This window comes from Poecilia formosa, unplaced genomic scaffold (assembly GCF_000485575.1).
Source record: "Poecilia formosa unplaced genomic scaffold, Poecilia_formosa-5.1.2 Scaffold323, whole genome shotgun sequence".
Taxonomy (NCBI): domain Eukaryota; kingdom Metazoa; phylum Chordata; class Actinopteri; order Cyprinodontiformes; family Poeciliidae; genus Poecilia; species Poecilia formosa.
Window position 1 is genome coordinate 278,325 of NW_006800262.1, and position 23,782 is coordinate 302,106.

At 38.8% G+C, this 23,782-nt stretch overlaps 1 protein-coding gene across 2 annotated transcripts in view; it reads left to right on the forward strand.

Moving 5' to 3' along the window:
* The window catches only part of hyal6 (hyaluronoglucosaminidase 6), a 47,700-nt gene extending 32,529 nt beyond the window's left edge, over positions 1-15,171 (forward strand). Inside the window, exons 2-4 of one of the 2 annotated variants that reach the window (XM_007573275.2) lie at positions 7,723-8,669; positions 12,380-12,469; positions 12,649-15,171. In XM_007573275.2, the coding sequence (XP_007573337.1) occupies positions 7,734-8,669; positions 12,380-12,469; positions 12,649-13,110 (1,488 nt within the window). In that variant the 5' untranslated portion in view covers positions 7,723-7,733 and the 3' untranslated portion in view covers positions 13,111-15,171. The remainder of the gene's footprint in view (positions 1-7,722; positions 8,670-12,379; positions 12,470-12,648) is intronic. The other variant, XM_007573274.2, reaches the window with a different exon arrangement.
* The last annotated feature ends 8,611 nt before the right edge of the window (positions 15,172-23,782 follow it).

Below are 23,782 nucleotides of genomic sequence, written 5' to 3' on the forward strand. Positions count from 1 at the left end.
TTCGGTCCTTGTGCTTAGCACTTTCTACTTTAATGTCGTCAACGTCTTTCTGTGTAAATTGCAGGCTGGTTTTAATGTCCTGTAGTTCTCGTGTCATTGCGTCCATTCTGGTGAATGATTTTAACAAAACCTTTAAAATTGTCCTGTTGTTGTTGGAGTAACTCCATATACATTTGCTTTTGCTGGCTCAGCAACTCTTTGACTTGCGTGAGTGATACATAGTCCTCATCTTGTCTCCCGTCGGTCTTGGATCCTTTTGGAGGCATTATTTCGCTTCTTTTTGCCTGTCGCTTCCTTAAGGCTCCTGCTAAGCAGTTGGAGGCCACTGCGCTGTCTCTCTCTGCTTGCTGTCAATCCAACGTGTCGTTTTCCACTGGTTTTTTTCTCTGTTAGGTCAGTTAGCTGCCGGACGTTGGCCTCGTCCCGGTTAGCAGCCGCGATGTTAGTAAGCTAGCCGCACTGTCGCTCTGTGAACACAGACACCCTGGGCCAGACGCGTTGTCCAAGCACAGCCGATCTCTCGCTGTTCCAAGAGAGGATAACCCTAATCAAAGGAAACTAAATGGAAATGAATGAAGAACAAAATCCAAGAATAAACTAAGAAACTAAATTAAATACAGAGGAATAAGCTTATATGGCAAGACCTTTTGAGATATAATTAATACAGAGGACTGTATGGAAATAATAAACAGACACTATTTTCAGATAAAAGGTAAAATAATATTGTTAAAGTGCCATGGGTTTTTTGAGACCACATCTAGTACTGAGGAGAAATATATTTTACAAATGATAATAGTAAGGAACTTATCACTTATGTGTTTAAACATTATATATTTATTTCGTCAATATTATTTTTCATCTCAGTGTTATTGTCATGAGGCTGATGACCCCATGACACTTTCAGTTTGACTCATTAGGATTTGATTAAGAACCAGATTTGTTCTTTGTAATTTCTGTCCAGTAAAACTATTAATCTATAATCAATAGACAGGTCTATATAAAGATATAATCCATGTTTCTGTCTCATATTTGTGTGGCATTAAAAGGACCTGGAACTTTTGTTTTTCCACTGAAAGCTCTGGTTTGCACAATAAATGCCATGTGGGTGAAGTTTTATAGATGATACTCTGATATCCCATTCTCCTGAAGGCAGCACAGAGCTGCACCACCAGAAACTCACAAACACTGAAGAGAAAAAGAGCTATGATTAATGTAGTTACAGTTCACGTTTTAATGCTGCAGAGCTCGTTTTGCAAATAGATCAAAGTTTAAACTGGCATGTTGTTCATCTTATCTGGTCATTTTGTGGAATATTTAACAACATCAGAAAATGGGAAAGAACAAGAATATTTTTCCACTCTGATTGGCTGCTGTTAGGCCTACAGATTTTAACTTGAATGCTCATTGCATTTTTTGTAGATACCTGTGAAAATAATTTCTATTCCCATGGCTTTTTGTTCTCTGAGAAATTATTTTGACGATAAATATATAAACAAGCATAAAAATCAAAACATCTACAATAGTGATAGTAACATTAATAATAAAATAATAGTGCAAAGTAGCCTACAACTTCTTTGATGGGGGGCGGTGAGGGACCTCGATAAAGGCTAGGAGACACTGGCCCAAAAAAAGTTGAGAAACACTGGTCTAGAGGAATCTTTGAGGTAGGATTTTTTATGAGGCAATAACATAACATGATATATATATATATATATATATATATATAAAATACCTGATTTTTAGATCAATTTCTCATGAACCTTGTCCAAAAAAGCAATAACTGTACTACTCAGGATTTCTGTTTGTTTCACCTCAGTTCTCCAAAGGCCCATCTCACTCTAACTGGTTAAAGTCTGGTTCAGTTCTATCCCAATTTGGAGTATCTCCATGATGGTCTGTTTCTCACTATTGGGCATGCAAACAGGCAAGAACAGGAGAATTTGAGTGTGCAAGAGATTGTCAATTCCCTGATGATGTTAGCAGCAACACTCAGCAATGGAAAACCCTGAGGTTGAGGTTAGACTCAAATAAATCCAGATATTTTATTGTGTCTTAGAGAAATTCATTGCTGGCCCAAGCAGTTAGCTGATTAGTTGATCAGTTTGATATGTGAAAACCATCAATGTTGTGGGATTTTATTTTAATATTTTTTAAACATGTGCAATTGACATGTCTGAAGTTTACAAGGTTTGGCCTTTGCTCATACAGTGATGTAATTCAGTGGGCAAGTCAACAAATGCAGTCTGCTGTCAATCACATGGCTAGGTACAAGTCAAGGCGCAGCTTGCACTACCCCTGAAGTGAGTATATAAAACTGCTATTCACATTCAGGATCCATGGAGAAGGGATCCTTCTCCAGTGTTCAGTAAGAGAAATTGTGCCTATTTAAAACTTTTGAAAAAATTCACATATAGATCCACTCTCAGTGATAATTAATCTCTTGTGCTGTATTATCAACCTGACTACTATGCACTTGCTTAACTTCGTAACAAAAAACCTTTATTCACAGATGTAGGTAGATCCACCTGAATGTCTTCATGTGTGGAGAGATTTCCTGTTTGAGTGAGCAATACCGACTTCAAATGTTGTGCCAGAAGGTTATCAGACTGCAGATTAATGGTTCAAGCTGGACATCTATTTCCCTTTCACTTTTAAATCTTAATGTCTACTGAATTTATCCTAGACTTCTGTGAACTGCATGAATATGTTTAGATTAATTTCCACATAAGAAACTCTCACTGGAACGATGTAGCTAACCCTGAAAATACATTTTCTGTTCCTGTTTAATATAACAAATGAGGACTGCAATGAGGAGGGGCCAGTGCAACAATAGCAGGGGATGTGTGCCCAGAAACACACAAAGGTTCAGAGGAGCAGGAGACACTGACAGAAATGTGGTTTAGCTGCTCATCAACATTTTGCAGCCTTAAAACACCAGATCAATGATGCTAACTCATTAAGGGCAGAGAAATAATCCTCATCACAGCCAGAAGAGGGGAACAGGTATGTCATCTTTAAAATAGAAGATAAAAAGCTTTTATTTGCTGCAACATAATTAAACAAATTGCTACTGATATCTAAAAATGTTTTGCACCTAAGATATTTCCTTCCAACTTTTAAAGTGGCAGTATAATGTAAAATCAACTTTTTCGAGTTTAACTTCATTAACTTCATGTTATTCTCTCATCAACCTGAAGTGTGACTCTTCATGCACGCTTTAGGAATTCTCTACTCTCCCAAGTCAACCATCCGGATTTATGAAACACTTGGGGAACAGTTTCCAAACTGAGCTTCCACATTACAATGCAGCACCCCTACCCCGCACCTCCCCTGCTCAAGTCCTTCAAACTATCAGCAGGTTCAGTCCTGAAGTTGCAGCCTACAGTGGTTTTAGCCCTGCAGTGAAGCTGGTTGTTAGATGGATATTTTACAGACATGCGTTCTGGGATTCAGCTGAGACAGTGATGGCTTTCCATGCTGTCTGTCACAGAGATGGCAGATTCTGTGTGCTTGCTCCAGAATGTGTTTGGTCACTTAGGGACCATCAACAAACTCCAGTCGGTCAAAACAGAAAAAACATTCATTTATTTTTCAGAATTATGTACAGTGTTGGGATAAATACGGTGAACTGAAAGCAGTTTTTGAACCTTTACCCATACTCTAGTTATTCTATCCTTGAACCCTTTTGTTTCAGTCAGCCTTTCATTTACAAACTTAATGGATTTCACCTCACATTAGTTCACAGCATCAAATGTTCAAGCTTCGTTGGGGAGTTCATCACATCTTCCACAGGAACCAATATTTGTTTTGTCTCCCAGAGTTTAAAGAGAAAAATATATCATGTGTTTCTGCAGCCCTTGTTTGGGACTTCTTGCAGTTTGTTCTTGATGCATCTGTGGCATGTTGGTGCAGGTTCGCCTTTTAAGGTGAGTGGTGGGTGGCACCAGTGTATCTTTTAAAGCTAGGTGCACATCCTGCTTACTCATACCATTTCAGTTGAGCTTTGTGGCGATGGCATGTTGTGGAATATCTTATTCAGAGTCATGTCTTCTCCAAACACTGTGTCCATCATCCCATCCAGGATAGTTTTGTACTCTCCCTTTGTCTTGTCTCAGACTGTTTCTTGTAATCATGCCTGTCTTGGGTTCAGGACTGTGGTTGGGTCATGTCTCCCTCCTGCTCTCTGGTGTGTGCGGTCAGACTGGTGCCTTGGCCTTGGGGTTTTCATCAGGGTAGGTGATTTCATTGTCCAGCTTGTTTTGGGCTCTGTGCCATGGCTGGCACTAAATTTTGCCTTTAGCTCCTGGATTATTGTGGGACTTGGCTGTGAATCTTCCGTGGCTCTCCGCCTCCTCCTGTAGCCTCCAGGTGTGCAGACCTGACCTGTAGGTACGGTGTGCACGTCCTGAAGGAGCCATTGTTTTGTCCTAGTCCTGCTGCTTCAGGTCGTTTTCAGTTTGGTTGTCATCTACAGAACCTCCTAGGGCAGTGGTCCCCAACCTTTTTATCACCGCGGACCGGTCGAGACTTGGCAATTTTACTGCGGCCCGGACTCCTTAACTGCAGTTTTTACTATTTTTACAGGCTTCTGAGGCGTTTTACATGGTCATAGAGCTTCATTGTTAAACTGAAGTTAAGCGTTATTTGAACCTATTAACTGAGAGGTTATGGAATCTTGAGGTTAGCATTATGAGGCAGTAGCTTATCGCTTGTAGGGAAATATCACTATGTAAAAAAGGTTTTCTCAGAATGATAATTTACATCAGAACCATCTGGTTCCAATGAGCCAACCTTGACTGCTTTAAACTGTTCAGTTGTGTTTATGCAAGACAAATCATTGAAACGAGTCTTTCATGTTGGTATGAACTGAAACTTTGCGTTTGGGGGGTCTGTCTTGTGGTCTGGAGTCATAATTTTTCCAGAGGCTCCTATTTTTCCCTGCGGTTTTGTGGAACGTCAGAGTGACTTCACCACATTCTGCTTGTTTTGCTTGAGCTTCACCATGAAAATCGTTCATCTGGGAAACTCTATGAAACCAGTGAGAAACTCACAGCCTGTGGGGCCTGCTGTCAGAACCCAAGACAAACTGAAGAGAAAGTCATGGCAAAAACAGATTTCAAGGAAACATCTAATTGATTTATTACAAACTTTGAATGTACTCCTTCAGCCATCTTCTTTCCTAGCTTATGTACTGATCCAGATTCTTACTGTGATCCCTGAGAGCATTTCCTATTAAAATGATTAGATGACCTCAGCTTCATGCTAATTCTTACACTGAGAACCCTCAGCCCACAGGCGGTTTCTTCCTCCTTTGCTCTGGTAACTATGCTGGAAACGCTGGGAGATTTTCCATTTCATTCTTGGAGGAAACCTCTTTGGCTGTGTTTCTTAAGAGCTAAGTCACTATGTTTCTTCTCCAACTTTGGAAAGATGAAATGTGAATTACTTGCATATGGGGAGCACAGGAGAAATTAGATGAGGTTTGTGGCGGGGCTCCTTCATAAGACCAGAGCAAAGCAGGGATGACAGAAGATATGGAGTCAGAATTACAAACAGACTAAACCAATGCTTGTTAATAAATTGATTCCATTCATGGGAATATACAAAAAATATTTTGTAGCAGTTGTTATTCCATGCAAAAAAAAACAAATTATGCCTGACTGTGTACTAACAGCTTTAAAGATATTTTGAGTTAGATGGTTAAGTTTTAATATTCTCAATTTTCATCATTTTCAAATTTTCTTAGATACCTAAAGGGGTTTATCATCTGTAAACCATAATCACAGTTACTATGTGTGTAATGAATCAAAATAAGTTTCACTTTCTGAAATAAATGACAAGCAATATTAAGCTTTTCAATATTTTTAAAAGACATGCTGTCCTAATTAAAAATTAAAAAACACATATTGTAAAGGCTCTCTTTTCTATTTTACACATCAGATAAAGGTTTTATAAATCTAAAAATGCTTGTGTTGAATTATCCACTTTACGTGTGACCATCCATCTATAAAGAAATCCGTCAGTGGCTTGTATTAGTTATGATCCATATTACATGACGTGAGAGTTAGAACCAGTTTATCTCATACATGAGTTCCTCTGTCCAGCTCCTGCTCAATCCAAGCATCACTTGTGAACAAGAAACCAAGATACTTTTAACTGACTCAATAAACCCAGTGAATTATTACTAATGCCTTTTGGACTTGTGTGAAGATGAAGCTTAGTGAATGGCGAATTCTTCTGACATAAACATGAATGTATACTTTTTATAAGAATGTGCATGTTAACAACAAAACATTTGTAACATAGTAGTGTAGACATGACTTGGGGATAAGATCAGAAAGATTAAAAAAACCCTGGATTTGGTTAGCTGTGGTGTGACAATGTGTAGCGTAAACTGAACAGATATCCAAATATAGATTCTGCATAGGAAAGATGCTTTTCTGCTTAACAAATCAATCCTCCAACTGCAGCTGATCCAGAACGCTGCTGCTCGTGTTCTCACTAAAACCAGGAAGATAGAGCACATAACATGGGTTTTAAAGTCCCTACACTGGCTCCCTGTAGCTCAAAGAATAGACTTTAAAATACTGTTGTTAGTTTATAAATCACTGAACGGTTTAGCACCACAATACATTAAAGATCTGCTGTTGTTGTATCAATCTTCCAGACCTCTCAGGTTTTCTGGTTCTGGTCTGCTCTGCATCCCCAGAACCAGAACCAAACGAGGAGAAGCAGCATTCAGCTTCTATGCACCACGGATTTGGAACAAACTTCCAGAAAACTGTAAAACAGCTGAAACACTGAGCTCCTTTAAATCTCGACTACAAACCCATCTGTTTAGAGTTTTATTTGAGACATAGTCAATTACAAATTTAATGATGGCACTTGACTTAATGTAATGTTTTAATTGTTGATTCTATGTTGCATAACTTTGTGTTTTTTTGTTTTTATGATTTGAAGAGCCTTGTTGCTGAATGTGCTATACAAATAAAATTTGATTTGATTTTCATTTTCCCATGAATTTCAAATTTCTGTAAGAAGTCCATAGTAGACTTCATATTTCTTTTTTAATTAAGTTAAAATGAATCCATTTATTTTTTTGTCTTTTTAAAGATTTTTTTGGTTCTAGTGGCCTTTATTTGTTAGTTAATTGACAGGAGAGCAGGTAATGAGAGAGGGGGAAGACATGCAGCAAGGGTCACCAGGCTGGGAATCGAGCCTGCGACAGCTGCGTCGAGGACTAAGGCCTCCATATGTGGGTTGTGCTGAACCCCTGCACCACCACAGCACACCCCTTTTGTCTTGTTTAACAAATCTCTACTGAGAGTGTTCTTGATACAACAGTGAGAAGCTTGCCACTTTCTGACCTTTTGGATTTCCATCTATTTTATGACAGTTTGATTTCATTTAATGTGTCTTTGTGTTTTTATTGCTTTTACTAATTTTTTAAAACTATTTTTACTATGAAGCAATTTGTGACTGCTGTATAAGAAAGATGCTAGATAAATAAAATGGACTCTAATTTTTCCAAGCAGTCTTACTCTTTCTGAGAACAAAGTAGGTTTGTGCTTTGCTGTGGAATCTGGAGCTCTCACTTCAGTGGCCATTGCTCATGATGTTCAAAGGCCTGGCTGATTATCCTTGTTCATTGATGCTCAAATGATCTCTTTCTGAACATCTAATTTCTTTTTTTCTCCCCATCTCACTAATTGCTTCATAAAGAATCATTGGCCATGGTGCAAATAGGACTCCACCTCCTGCCACTGGTCCTTTGGCTTGGCACAGAGGAAAAGCTCCAAGTTCAAGGCCACAGAACAAAACCAGCTCAAGCACCTTTGATCCCTCATCTGCCTTTTGTTATAGTCTGGAACGCCCCTACCGAGTCATGTCGCCTTCGATTTAAGGTGGATCTAGACCTCAGCATTTTTGACATTGTAGCAAACCTTAATGAGACATTAAGTGGACCGAATGTCACAATATTCTACCATGGTCATCTGGGATACTACCCATACTACTCCAGCTCAGGTATTGCTATCAATGGTGGCCTGCCACAGAACCAGAGCATTTCCAAACATCTGAACAAGGCCCGAGTAGACATCGACAAGCTAATACCACACAAGGATTTTCGAGGCCTAGGTGTCATTGACTGGGAGAACTGGAGGCCTCAGTGGGTACGAAATTGGGGTTCCAAAGACATCTACCGTAAAAAGTCCAAGGAACAGATCCACAAGCTCCACCCACACTGGCCAGAAAGCAAAGTCGAAAAAGAAGCAAAGGATCGTTTTGAAAAGTCAGGGCAAGCTTTCATGAATCTCACTTTGGCACTGGCTGAAGCGCGGAGACCAGACGGTCTGTGGGGGTTCTATCTTTTCCCTGACTGTTACAACTATGGCTACAAACAACACCCACAATGCTATACTGGTGAATGTCCCAATGTTGAACATGTACGCAATGACCATTTAATGTGGCTCTGGAAAAAAAGCACAGCCCTCTACCCATCCATCTACCTGGACTTTGAGCTGAAATCTTCCTCAAACACCATCAAGTTTGTTCACTATCGAGTGAAAGAAGCCATGAGGATAGCAACCATTGCACGTACAGACTACACATTGCCTGTCTTTGTCTACTCCAGACCTTTTTATGCCTACACCTTTGTTGTGCTTTCAGAGGTATGTTTTCAGTATTTCAATATAAAATTTAAATATACTGCATCACAATTTTAAAGTTTCTTTGTGCAATTTCAACAGATAAACTCAAACTACAAGCTGTTATAATAGGGATTCAAGCCCACTTTAGCAAATTTGGACTTGCATTCATCTCCTGTGCCCTGCTGATTTGCCAAATATTATCTGAATCAACAGTTGAAGGAAATGGTGTTTCTAGGCTTTTAAAATTTTGTGAAAGCACATTTTGAGTAATTTATTTAAGTTTTATGTACAATTACTTTCTACTGTTATGTAGAGTGACAAAATGTCCTCTTTTCCAGTGGTGGAGAAAGTACTCAAAAATTGTACTTAAAAAAAATTGTACAAAGTACTTGTACTTCGTTACTTCCCTCCACTGCTCTTTTCCCCTGACATGTCCACTTATGAAGTTCTGTCGGGAGGTTTCTTTGATGATTTTCAGGTATTCATTATTTTCCAATGAATACTTATATTGACTGGTGAGATTCATGGAGTATAAGAGCCCCTCTTTTATTTGATGTCCTCCCGGAGCTACCCAGCAAATCCTGCTGAAGTACAATGACAGGGTGGGAGGTGTGCCGAGCAGAGATGCATGCATACAGAACAAAGTGGGCAGTGCTCCGGTGTAGCTTTATGAATGAACAATAGTTTATCTATTAAATTGACTGAGGAGAACAAAGACATGAACTAAACCCTGTAGACAGCGATAAATAATATATAAATGTTCTTAAAGTGTCTTTGTGAGACTGCTGGTATTGATTTTTACTATTACATTGAATACAATTTCAGAAGTTTAGGTAAGTTTTTGTCTAGTTTGCCTAAAAAGTGAACTATTATTTTTACAGGTTAATTTTCTAAGCTATAGAAGAATATTAGGGATGCACTGATGTGGAAAATTTAGGTCAATATTAATAGCTGATATTAATCCTGATGTTTGGCAGTATTAACTGATATCATGTATATTATACATATTTTTCTACACTTTTGTCATTTCAAAGTAACCACACTACCTACATTGCTTCTCTGCTTCAGTTAACCCATAAACTACTGCATCAATAAAATTGTCACAAGACTGAACAAATACTACATGACCAACTCCTTCCTGTGTCCCTCCAAAAACACAAAAGACAACAAGATGAAAATAAACAAAAGTTTTTCAAATCAACCAAGTTTTACTTCTTGGACCAATACCAGCATTGACGTAGCAGTTCATAGCTGGTGAGGCACTGACTTAATCATAATTAGATTGACAGATATAGAACCCCTGCTTGTTATTGTTTACATATGGAGATTTTACAAAATTTTTGCTCTCCAGCACAATGCTGGAGGGCAAAAAGATAATTCTTTAATATGCCATCCACAGCTGTGCTGCCGCCATAGAATAATTCCATTAACTCAATGAAACTTGGAAATGAACAGTGATGGTATAGTTACTTTGAAAAAGTAACTTTAATTGGATTACTGATTACTCCTTGAAAATGTAACTTAGATTACTTGATTGGTAAAGTAACTAAGTTACATTAAAAGTAACTTTTGTAGTTACTTTCAGCAGCTGCTAACAACAACGCTCCACCACCTGTGACAATGACATTGATCTTTGCCAAAACTTAATTGCGAGTTATTTTATAATGGTAACATCAACAATGTTTCTCCACTTATATGGTTGAACTGAAGGGGAGATTGTTTAATGGTTACAACAGTACAAAAAAACTTTAGTAATTTGTGTGTGTTTTTGTGTGTTCCAGTATTGTCTGTAGGATTTTAGGCCCCTCTCTTCCCCCCGCCCCAGCCTCCAGGTTCTGTCTTACGGCTCTGCGTTTGGTGTCACAGCGCACAGAGCTCCTCCTGCCGCTCCACAACTCTGATGTCCTTCTGCACAGATTTGTGACACTTATCTTAATATTAATAATTATAATGGCGTTTAGTTGCGCAACTCTACGGACTCATTCATTCATGGCTGTTTAAACGTTTATTGAACTTTTCATATTAGTCTCGATGTTTGCAGTTTTCTGGAGCGCAACGTGAAGCTCGACGTCATTCAGAGGTTATATATTAACTTGACATTAACAAAGACACAGTGGGACGGATCATCTGGGAAATGATGGACAATTAGAGTCTGACTAAACCTAACTGGATGTCAGACAAATTCTGGGGTTTATGCCTCCTTATTTCCAAGCCCAAAAACCGCAACCCGCGACTCATTACATCTGCAAGCGACTTTAGAAAAAAAAAAAAAACAAAAAAACAACAAGCTCAAAGCTGCTTATAATAATCGGACTTGGCGACAGAAACTCTAAATAGTTCCTGTTTTTCCAGCAACAAAATGCGCATCTTCCTCTTCCCTCTATCGTTTCTGTTTCTGTCGCTGCTGATTAGTGTCGCAGAAACAGTGGTCACTCCCCAAGACGTGTAGAGGAAATTAAATTAAATTACAAAACAAAATAGTAACGCAAAGTGATTTCGATAAGTAACTGTAGCCTGACTACTGGATTTGAAATAGAAACGCGTTATTGACATCACTGGAAATGAATATATTATTAGTTTGGTGCTGTGGTCCACAGCAAACAGAAAAACCAAAGTACAACTCAAAACCACTTCTTACTCGCTCTCTGTATCGCAACACACATACTTGTTGCCATAACAACTTTATATTTCAGGATTCGACACTCAAATATTTCCCACATAACGAACAGGACATTCCGTCTGTTGCAGTAGTATGTTAATGGTTTTGCGATTATTATTAAGTGATTGCTGTGGTAAATTATAGCTACCGCTGCTACTAGCTAACAGTTGCTTGCAGGTTATGTTTCTTTTCTGCATTCCTTACACATGCAAACTGTAGCCCACAAAACGCACATTTCATCAAAAAACTAAACAAAAAATGTTATTGCTGTCTTACCGGTAGGCTACTCTTTAATAAAGCTAATTTACCTTTAGACTTGCTTTAGCTAGCTCTTATGCTGTAAGAGGACATAGTGACCACTTCTAACTGACACTTCATCGTATTACCTCCATTGATGCATATCTGTTGTTTTTCTGCCATTCATTTTTTGTCATCTGCTTTTTCTCTTTATCCTACTTAGTTGTGGCAAATGGCTTCTCACATTAAGCCTGATTCTGCTGCAGGTTTCCTCCTGTTAAAGATACAACTAACTCATAACTCATCTGTTTAGCTATGTTTCTATCCTAGACGAAGCCACTATTGCTGCCATAAACTATTTTTTTCTCTTATTTTTTCCAACATAGAAAGTACTCCTGGACCAGTGAATCTGTGTTTTTGTGTCTGTTCTAACTTCTCAAGTCCCCAGTAAATGTTGGCAGGTGGTTTCTCACATTGAGCCTGATTCTGCTGCAGGTTTTTTCCTGCTAAAGATGCAGTGTGTAACTTTTATGAAAAATGTTTCAGAATGCAATATGTAAACAAAACATTTTTGACAGAAGTCACATACTGCCAACTTAAAGGCAAATTTTCCTTTCTACTGTTACAGGTTGCATGCTCAGTATGACAAGTTGCTGCAAAGTTCATCTTTTCATTTGCAAAAAACTCAACTTTACACTGTCCTTCCATGATCATTCAGGAGTAATTGCAGTAGAACCAGATATTAATGCAATTTGATGGAGTTTCTTAGATAAAGAATCTTTTTGTCCATGTAAATATTAACTAAACTCGACTGAAAGTTTTCATTTTGTTAAAGAGTGACTTAGTTCATACTATCGGGGAGAGTGCTGCTTTGGGAGCATCAGGTGTTGTCCTTTGGGGATCATCAGAATATGCTCGGTCAAAGGTAAATGATAAAAGCAAAGCAAAGAAAACTGTAAGCAATTTAAAATAGTCTTCTATAATACTAAAATTGTTTGAAGTTATCACTATCCTTTAATTCTTTATCTTTTGCTGATTTTGCATGGAAGGAGATAAGTTCTTATTTTAGACCATTGACAATGTCTTGTTCTATTCTTCTTCTAGAGAAACTGCCTTACTGTAAAGAAGTACATTGACGGACCGTTAGGACATTATGTCATAAATGTCACCGCAGCAGCTAAATTATGCAGCAAAGCACTTTGCAAGAAGAATGGAAGATGTGTCCGCAAGAGCCTGGACTCACGTTACTATCTCCACCTCAACCCACGCTACTTTCACATCCACCATAACCCAGCGCCTGGTCGCCCTCGCTTTGAGGTCAGGGGTCACCTCAACAGCCATGACATCCTGGACATGAGGCACAAGTTCACCTGCCAGTGCTACCAGGGCTGGACTGGTGTTTACTGTGAGATCCCACAGACACAGACACCACCTCTATCCCCTCCTGTCCTTTGGGGCAAAAGCCTGGTGGCATACATTATGCTCCTCCTTTCTGTCCACTTCCCTTGTCTGTGCATTATCATGCTCTTGGGACTCTGTCTGGTCATAAAAGGTCTTATTCTGTAGACATAAAAAATATCATAACTTCATGGTATTTTCAGTGTTCAGTTTAAACTAGTTAAGCTTGAGAGCAGCCCTCGGCAACCCTGGATACATTAACAGTCCAATGACAATAATTCCAGATTTGATTTTTGAATTATATGTCTGTTCCTATCATTGTACTGCTGCTGATTACAAGGTTTCAATGCGTTGATTGGTTTTTGGATATGGACAATTCCAAGTTAGGACAATTTCAAGGGCCCTGGACAGACAGGGGCCCCCCACAAAATAGTTGTTTTTTTTTGTTCACAGAAATAGAAAAAATTTGGGGCCCTGTCGATTATAAAATTCATCATGTTCCCTTATAAAAAACTGTTTTTAGCAGTAAAAATTACATGTTACCCCTCCTAGACTAAAAAACATAAATCTATATTTGCACTGAATTCTTCCCTGGATTTGCATGAAATAGTTTGTTCCTGCTTGACACGCTTGAAGGTGGCGGTGGTTACCAGCTTTAACCTCTATACCAGCATAACCTTTAACCCCTGTCCTAGTAAAAAAGGTGAGCAACATTGTTCAATGACAAGCTAGTTAGCATCATTCCAGTGAGTCTATAGGGATTTCTCTGTGTCTTTGCTCTTTTTGCATTCACATAACAAAACAATATATTTATTACTGACAGAAATTCAAACAATCTTTATATAATGACAATGAAAAACAGCCTCCTGTCTGGACTGGAAGCAATCCAAACAGTTTTACCTTAACTTGCATTGAAATTACAGTTATATGTTGCCATGTCCCTATTGACTCTTAGCCAATAGAATGGGACTCTCCTATGTGACACTGTGTGGAATCTTAATGAGAGTGACCTCAGTAGATTGTAAACCAGTCCCTCATTTGAGAAAGGGAGTAACTTTGTGCCACTTTTTTATATGTTGTGAAACCCTGTAAATAAATGAGAAATTGTGCCTTTAGGCACAATTGTGTGATTTCATCTTTCATGAAACAGTCATTGACTGTGAGGCAGCTAATTTGAGATTAGCTCTGGATTTGGGACCAAAGTTTGAAAACAGTGAATCAGCTTCAGGCTGAGATTGGGACTAGACTGAATTTCAATATTGCATTATGAAATATTTACTGCAAACTGCAACCCTGTTACTCAACATGATAATTTTCAAAATTTGGAAAAAAAACTTCACAGAATCTGTTTTCTCTTTTACTGAGCAAATCAGTAAGTAGTGTATGTCTTATTTTGTTATTGTAACGTGTAAGTTAAGCAACATGTATAAAATAATAATGCTGTAGAAAGAAGTCAAACTGTTTATCTTCATACCATGTGATCTAATTTGGACAGCAGGATGCTTTCTAAACAAACAGGAGAAACTCAGACTCTGTGCATTTTTCAAATAAATTGATTAATTAGTTAACTTTTTGTTTTGGTACTAATGTGAAATATAAAACACAGCCACTTAGTTGAGGCCTAGTCTCTGGACCAGGATTTGTGGTTTATGAAGCTAACTTCAGGTTCAGTTTAGAAATTTTAGTATTACAGCTCTGCCTCATGTCATACTTGGATCTGTCACTAATGTAACATATAGTATGATGCTGTGATAGTGTCGCTTCTATACCAGTCAGAGCAAATGAAATAATGAAAAGAATGGCAGTGCATGAACACACTTCTTGGTTCTTTTTTTCCTCCTCAGACTCGCATGTTGAGGTCAGTTTACTCGAAGGCCTTTCTGATCTCAGCAGAACTGATTCTTGGGTTCCTAAAACTAAGGCTAATGAGTAAAAATTGTTCTAAAAGTTGAAGATTAGAATCTAACATTTTTATAGTACTATCTAGTCTAGAGGACACCAAAGCAATTTACACTACAGTCAGATATTGACTTGCGTATTAGAAAATGTAGTTTTCTGGTATTCACACAGGTCATCCTACTTTCACAACTCACTTCACGACCAAATGGTCAAGCTTGATAACAAATGGTCTAAGGCAGTGTTTCTCCACCGTGGTCCTCACCGCCCCCCTGTTCTGTATGTTTTAGATGTGCCTCTATTCCAGAACAGCTGATTCAAATGATTGCATGACTATCAAGTGCTGCAGAATCACCCAGAGATACAATGCAGGTGTGTAGCAGAAGGGAAATACGTAAAACATGCAGGACAGGGGGGTGGTGAGGACCAGGGTTGAGAAACACTAGTCTAATGACAAAAATGTACTCACTAGCATGCAGTCAGCTCTGCAGAGCTCTACTAATGAGCTGATATTGGAGCTAGGTGTGCTGAAGCAGAGACATCTAAAGGTTACAAGATTCTGTTCCTCAAGGAATGCAGTTTGAGAACACTGAAGACAAAAAAAACCAAGACAAATGAAAAATCCTACCACCACTAAATTCGGATGCTACTCCAATTTTCTTTACATTTTTTGATTAAGGAAGTTATGCTGAGTTTCTTCTTCAGAGGTTTACATGTCTTTTCCTTCAATAGTTCTTGATACAGCACCCCCACAGGTGAAGATCAGAACAGGTTGCTCAAAGGGTTTGCTTTGTTTGACTCAGTGCAGTGAGAAGGTATGGAGCCCCTTAGGTGACATAAGGAAAAAAAATTATTTTGCGTTACCTCACAATATGCTGCTTACTGAATATTTGCTGGTTTATTATGTATGCAGTCACAAATGTCCATTTCAAATTTCAAATACATACACATTTAAAGAGCCTTGGTGAAAACATGTTTATTATTCACTCTATGGTGCAAAAAACTGATCAAAAATCGATTTATTCACTGCATCTTTATGTCTGTTTGTGTAAAGTTGAGTTGGAACTGCACATGAAAATGTCCCTTTAAGCCAGGGCCACCAACCTTTTTGAGACTGGGAGCTACTTCACAGGTACAGAGTAACACGAAGGGCTACTTGTTTGATACAGACCTAAATTTTCTTGGCTCAGCCTTTACAACAATAGTATATATGTATATATGATTACATGCGGTCTAATCATATTAATGTTGGGGACTACTGACAGTAGTTATCAGTAATGATTTACCATGGCAGATATGGTTAATTGCTATTATGTGATCAGAAGTTCTTAGTTCAGAATTTTAAGTTTGATTCCCTTTTGGAGCTTTTCTGTGTGATTCTAAATTGCCCACAAGTGACTGATAGTATGGATTGTTGCAGCAGCAGCTGTACAGCTATGCACTGTGAGATTTTCCTTTAAATAAAAAATAAAAGTTATTGTATTTTTTATTATCCAATTATTTATTATCCTATTTCAGTTGAATGTCCGCCAAAAGTCCGCTGACAACGTTCAGCGAACATTCACATTTTATTCAAAAATAAAAAGCTATATATGGTTCTGCTATGTCTGGGGAAATGCTAATACAGCAGCAATTTCATTGGAATGTAAGGCTTTCATTTGGAACAGTTATCTTCCATTTCCCAGGGATATTAATCCAATGTTGTAACAAATTGTAGAAGAAGAAAAGCCAAGCTGGGCCCACACTTACTGATTTCACAGTAAATTGTTTCTAGAGAGAAATTAGATTGGTCATCGTGCAGAGAGAAAGCGTACAGGTCGGAGTGAAAAGGAGATAATTAAGGAGTAGTTCAAATTAAGGTGTAAACAATCAGTTAGTTGAGTGTTTTGATGTATAAATATATGTTTAGTTTTCCTGCGGAACGTGTAGTTCGCTATTGGGTGTGATGGTTGTGTTTTGCCACTAGTTGGTGCTAACATTCTTTAGTTAACTGTCAACAGTTGAAATACGTTGTATTTTATTTTATTTCATGATACAGAAATGTTAGAGTTTAATAAATACATGTATTGTGAAACATAATTATAGCACGTAATGCAAAGGAGTCATATGTTAATAAGGAAAAGGTTAGAACAACACTGTTTGAGTTACTAATGGTATTTTATTTGTATGTTTGTATATTTTGTAGCTTTTACAATGTGTTCACATAATAAATAATAAAGGATTGTGAACCATCAGTTTGAGAGGCCATCCTTTCCACCTGGACGCTACATTGTGTATTTTGCTTTTATTAATAAATAATCACTGTGGAAGATTAGCCAAACTAACACAAGGTGGCTGATTAGCTCATTTAAACACCGGCTTTACTGATGATCTGTCAGTTTGTGTGTAGGTCGCCTTTTTTATTTTTAAGCTGAACCAAAACACACCTTATTCCACAACACATCTATTTAAATTTGTCAAAGTCAAGCATAACTGACCTACTTCCCTCTCCCTCCCTATTTTGTTTCTTAGTTAAAACTTATTTCTCACCATGTTAACTAGTCATAGTGTAGACAGTTCATAGCAAAACACTGCATCACTTTTTATATGAGCTTACATTTAAATCAAGCAGAGAAATGGGGGCAGGAACTTGCGTGGGTGACATCAAGCTGCAAGGAGTCTAGTTTAAAATAACATTGGAGCTCATTTAAGAATATCGTGATATATATCATGTATCGTGGTATAGCAAAAATATATGAGGATAATAGATTTTCCTCATATCCCCCAGCCCTAGCCTGTACTTGTATAGTTCTTTATCAAGTCCAAATGACCTGAAAGTGCTTTTCAACACATTTAGTCATTCACCCATTCACACACACATTTACACACTGATGGCAGTACGCTACTATATTGTAGTCACAGCTTCCCTGGCACAGTTTGATAGAAACAAGGCAGTCATACACTGGCACCACCGGGTCCTCTGACTATATCATTGCTGATATAAATTTGTTATAAAGGTATTACTGATTGCACTTTAAAAATTAGGTAACTTTATGTTATTAAAGGTAAAGTTTAAACAGTAATGATATATTGGTTAATGTCAAGTTGTCATAACAAAGACATTTTGAATAATGTCAACTTTGTATTAAAAGTGTCATAATTTACCAAATGACGCTTTATGACGACAGTCATAAATATTTATGAAGACTTACTGATGTTCATGACAGGTGTTATGTCAGTCTTATTCACACCCCTTCAAATAAAGTGTTACCCAAAATTTTGTCATTTTGCAATCAAAGCTAATAAAAATCTCTATATAGAGCATACAACTATGCATATGCAAGATATTTTATTAGTAATTTCTTTCTGCAGGTCTATTTTGTTATAGGAAAGTATTGCAATATTCAAACCCACAATTTAGCAAGATATGTAAATCAGAGCTTGACCACCAGACATATTTTGTCTTTACAGAATTACACTATTAAAAATATAAACAAGGGCACAATGCGACCTTTTAGTGAACTGTAATCTATATAAAAAAGAGCTGCCTGTTTGCTGCAGTGGAGATGAAGATGGTCCATTCAGGAAAGCAGAGCTGCATCAAACTTTAAAGTGGAACTGCAGAAAAAAAACAAAAGCAAATATTGAATTGTTAATGCATGTCACCATGAGAAAAGCCTACTGCGTTTTGCTTAAAAAAACTTTTTTTTATTACAATCACACATTTTTGTCTCATGAAGTGAAAAAACTATTTGCAAAACAAACTTATTTGCACATGTCAGAAATCTTTTCTTGCTATTCTAAGTTTTGGTTTGTGACTCAAAGTTTTGCTTGTGATTCTCACATGTCGTCGGGGGCGGGGCCTAAAATCACAACAAAAGATTTATGATGTGTGCAAATAAAAGTTTATGTTTGGCAAATAACCTTTTAAGTTCACAAGACAAAAATGAGTTATTCAATAAAAAAAAAAGTTTTTTAAACAAGACGTTTTGTTTTTAAAAAATAAATCATTACAATTCCAAAGGTTTTATTAACAATTTTATTTTACTTAACTGAGGACACTTTTTTTTCATTGAATAATTGGGGGGGAGAAATAACTTCATACTCTGCGAACCAGACCCTAAACTTACTTAAAGACTAGATTGAGTTTTTTCCCCTTCATTAATGAGACACTTTTATTACACACATTATATCTATCATGGTAATTCAGGGTCAGTCATTTTTAATTATAAATGAATATCCTTGTTGGATTTTATTTAAGTGCTATTCTCCTTCAAGATACATTTACCTAACGCCAGAATAAATGCAATGTACATTATGCAGCAAAGGAAATTAGAAGATCGGACATTTATCCATTATGGAGATAAGTTTTGGACGGGCGATGTGCCTCGTACACAGGGAAGAAGCTTTTTAGTTATCTAGCTTTGCTAGCAAAGTCGGTAGCTAGCAGCTAGCTAATAGTACAACAACAACAGCCTAATGTCTGTATGATAAAAATACTGAATCAATAGATAAGAACAGTTTTTCCTCACCTGGCTGTCTCCTCCCCTCAGTAGTTCTTCAGAGAAAGGCGGACGCAGAGGCCTGTCAGTGTCTGTTGTATTTCATTACCTCTCTGCTTAAACCGCTGAAGCAGAAACGATACTTCAATGTTTTTCGTCATCTGACAAGCAGCAAGTCTACTCCACTTTATTCACCAAAAACTGTTCTGTAATCTGGAACGTTCTCTACGTTCAGCTCCAGTTAGCCACCTTATCTCACTGCACGAGAGGCAACTGGGTCATGCGTCACGGGCAAAAGGTCAAAGGTAACAAGGTGACCTGAGGGCTTATTATGTTGTACAAAAAATACCCAAGAAAAAAAAAATAATTACAAATAATTTTAGTACATGTTATTATGTGTCAGAAGAGGGCTTAGGAAATAATACCAAAAAAACAAAAAAATTGACCTAAAGGGCACTTGGGGGCAAGGAGCAAAAAGGGCAGGTGCTCAAGCCCTCTCAGCCCCCCCCCCCGCACGTGCCTGCCTTGCACTGCAACATTAAAACATGGATAGAACTGCAACTACAGTACAGACCAAAAGTTTGGACACACCTACTCATTCAATGAGTTTCCTTTATTTTCATGAATATTGACATTGTAGATTCACACTGAAGGCATCAAAACTATAAATTAACACATGTGGAAATATGTACTAAACAAAAAAGTGTAAAACAACTGAAAATACGCCTTATATTCTAGTTTATTCAAAGTAGCAACCTTTTGCTGTGATTACTGCTTTGCACACACTCTGCATTCTCTTGATGAGTTTCAAGAGGTAGTCACCTGAAATGGTTTTCACTTCACAGGTGTGCCCTGTCAGGTTAATACATGGGATTTCTTACCTTGTAAATGGGGTTGGGACCATCAGTTGTGTTGTGCAGAAGTCAGGTGGACACACAGCTGTTAGTCCTACTGAATAGAGTGTTAGAATTTGTATTATGGCAAGACAAAAACAGCTGAGTAAAGAAAAACGAGTGGCCATCATTACTTTAAGAAATGAAGGTCAGTCAGTCCGAAAAGTTGGAAAAACTTTGAAAGTGTCCCCAAGTGCAGTCGCAAAAACCATCAAGCGCTACAAAGAAACTGGCTCACATGAGGACCGCCCCAGGAAAGGAAGACCAGGAGTCACCTCTGCTGGGGAGGATAAGTCTATCCGAGTCACAAGCCTCAGAAATCGCAGGTTAACAGCAGCTCAGATCAGAGACCAGGTCAATGCCACACAGAGTTCTACATGCCTGGTTCCCAACGTGAAGCATGGAGGAGGAGGTGTGATGGTGTGGGGGTGCTTTGCTGGTGACACTGTTGGGGATTTATTCAAAATTGAAGGCATACTGAACCAACATGGCTACCACAGCATCTTGCAGTGGCATGCTATTTCATCCGATTTGCGTTTAGTTGGACCATCATTTATTTTTCAACAGGACAATGACCCCAAACACACCTCCAGGCTGTGTAAGGGCTATTTGACAAAGAAGGAGAGTGATGGGGTGCTGCGCCAGATGACCTGGCCTCCACAGTCACCGGACCTGAACCCAATCGAGATGGTTTGGGGTGAGCTGGACCGCAGAGTGAAGGCAAAAGGCTCAACGAGTGCTAAGCATCTCTGGGAACTCCTTCAAGACTGTTGGAAGACCATTTCAGGTGACAACCTCTTGAAGCTCATCAAGAGAATGCCAAGAGTATGCGAAGCAGTAATCAAAGCAAAAGGTTGCTACTTTGAAGAACCTAGAATATAAGGCGTATTTTCAGTTGTTTCACACATTTTTGTTAAGTATATAATTCCACATGTTGTGATTCATTCATAGTTTTGATGCCTTTAGTGTGACTCTATAATTTTCAGAGTCATGAAAATAAAGAAAACTCTGAATGAAAAGGTGTCCAGACTTTTGGTCTGTACTGAATATCAATCGTAACTCTTTTTCTCTTCAATGTTTCTGTGAGTTTCTGGTGGGGCAGCTCTGTGCTGCCTTCAGGAGAATGGGACATCACAGTATCATTCATAAAATTTCACACACATGGCATTTATTGTGCAAACCAGAGCTTTAAGTGGAAAAACAAAAGTTCCAGGTCCTTTAAATGCCATATAAATATGGGACAGGAACATGGATTATATCTTTATATAGACCTGTCTATTGGTTTATAGATTAATAGTTCGTTTCTCCGTTCTATCCCTGCCAGCATGCCTAGGTGGGCCCCATATGGGGGAAAGGAGGGCTGACATATGGGTCCCATATGGGTTTGTCCGTGGGTTCCACAGTGGCCCCACATGGGTTTGCTCATTTAGGGCCCATGTAGGGCCCACGTAGGCCCTACATGGTCAAACTCACATGGGGCCCACCTAGGCATGCTGGCAGGGATGTCACGGTTCTCCTGTTTCCGTTTTCCGCGACGTGCGTGTCATCTCTTTTTTTTTTACCCCGTATGATGCGGAGCGGTCGGGAAGCGCGTATCGATGGAGAGAAGCAGAATGACGTAATGTTAGGATTTGAGTTTTCTGTGTTTTTGGGGGTTTTTTTCTGTTTTTATTGTGATCCTGTTCCCTGTGAGTCTCTCTGTTGTCCTGTCTGCTCCCTAATTGTTTCCCAGGTGTGTCTAGTTCCCCTAATTACTCCCTGTTTATTTAAGTCCACCTGTTGTCTCTGTCTCTTGTCAGATCCTTGTCGATTGTAAGTTGTCTGGTGTTAGTCTGGTCGTTCACAGTTTTACTGTCCAGTCCTGTGTCGGCATCAGCTCCCATATCAGTCTGCAGTCGAACTGTTGCTACCGGTGTTTTTGAGCTAGCCTTTTCTCTGCCTTGCTGCCTATTCCCTGGACTGTTCCGAGCTAATTTTTTCATCATTAAACCTCATTTTTTTCACCACTTCCTGGATCTCCCTGTGTTCATTCTCACCACCACAAACCACCAAATCATGACACGTAAACCTTTTAGCTCCGGTATTCTGATGATTAAAATGTAAAAGTGCTGTGGTTCCGTTGTTCTATCACACCCATTTCATACCGGACCACTTACAGCTCCGGTGTTAAAATGAACGCTCTCTATCGTGGTATCACCAAGGAGGGTTTCTTTATTTAAATGGGTTCATTTTTCAGAGGGATACAAAGTGAGGGTATCATGATTTTAGTAATTACATGTTTATAAGAGTGATTTTCTGTTGTCCTTCCATGGAAGCGGGCAGCACCCAGACAGAAATAACACTTTTTAATATAAATTGCTTTTTTGACATGATCACATAACTGACAAAATATATATACAAAAATCCTCAAAACATAAAATATTTGAAAATCAGACACCAGACAAAGTAAATCACAGCACCGTCATCAGCCGGTGAGACGCTGAACTGATGCGGTGAAGCTACTAGTAGCAGGAGAAGCTAACAGAAACACTGAATAGAAGGAGAGCTGCCATCGATACAGTTGCAGCCAAGCATGGTTTAATGTTACACAATACAGTTTTAACAAGTTGCTTAAAGTCTAAACTTTCATTGTTGTGCATTTAAGGTGTAAAGGGTACCTTCGACCAAACTCCCCCTCAAAGGAATCCCAGCGCCTCACTTTTGTAAAAATTTCCGCCAGCGCCCCCTGCTGTCCTCTGAACGCCCCCCGGGGGGTGGTACCGCCCCGTTGAGAAACGCTGTCCTAGAGAGACTCCTGTTGACCCACCAGAGTAAGCAAACAAGCACAGGATCCGCGGAAGTTTGCTTATCGCCGTCTTATTAGACTTGAATATACCATCATACACCGGTTTCAACAAACCCACTGTTATCTGGACAAAGCATAGGGTTAGGGTGATCATGTCCTTTGTTTTCTCCAGTGTTCTTAATACAATTTAGCCAGAATTGCTCTGTGAGAAACTCCATCAGACACAGGTGGAGGCCTCAACAATCACCTGAATTTAAGACTACTTCACAATCAGTGAGACTGAAGGACTGTGTGTCTGACCAGGTGCAACACAGGGCACCTTTTCATTCTGTACACTTCAGATTTCCAGCACAAGTCTGACTTCTGTCATCTACAGAAATACTCAGATGACTGCAGTTGTCAGGTATATCAGAGATGGACAAGAGGCTGAGTACAGAAAGCTGGTGGACCGCTTTGTGTCATGGTGTGGGAACAATCATCTCATCTAATGTGAACAAAGGAGATGACTGCAGATTTCAGGAAAAACAGGGTTAGATCAAACCCTATTTCCATCATGGGAGAAGAAGTGGAGAAATAGAAATACCTCGGTGTTCACCTAGACAACTGACTGGACTGGAGACGCAACAGTGAAGCATCTATCAGAAGGGACAGAGCAGACTGTACTTCTTGAGGAAGCTAAAATCCTTCAAGGCTTAGCAAGGTGCTGGAGATCTTCTATAAGTCTGTTGTTGAGAGCGTCATCTGATCTGTTCTGCCATCAGATGACGCTGGGGCATATATATATA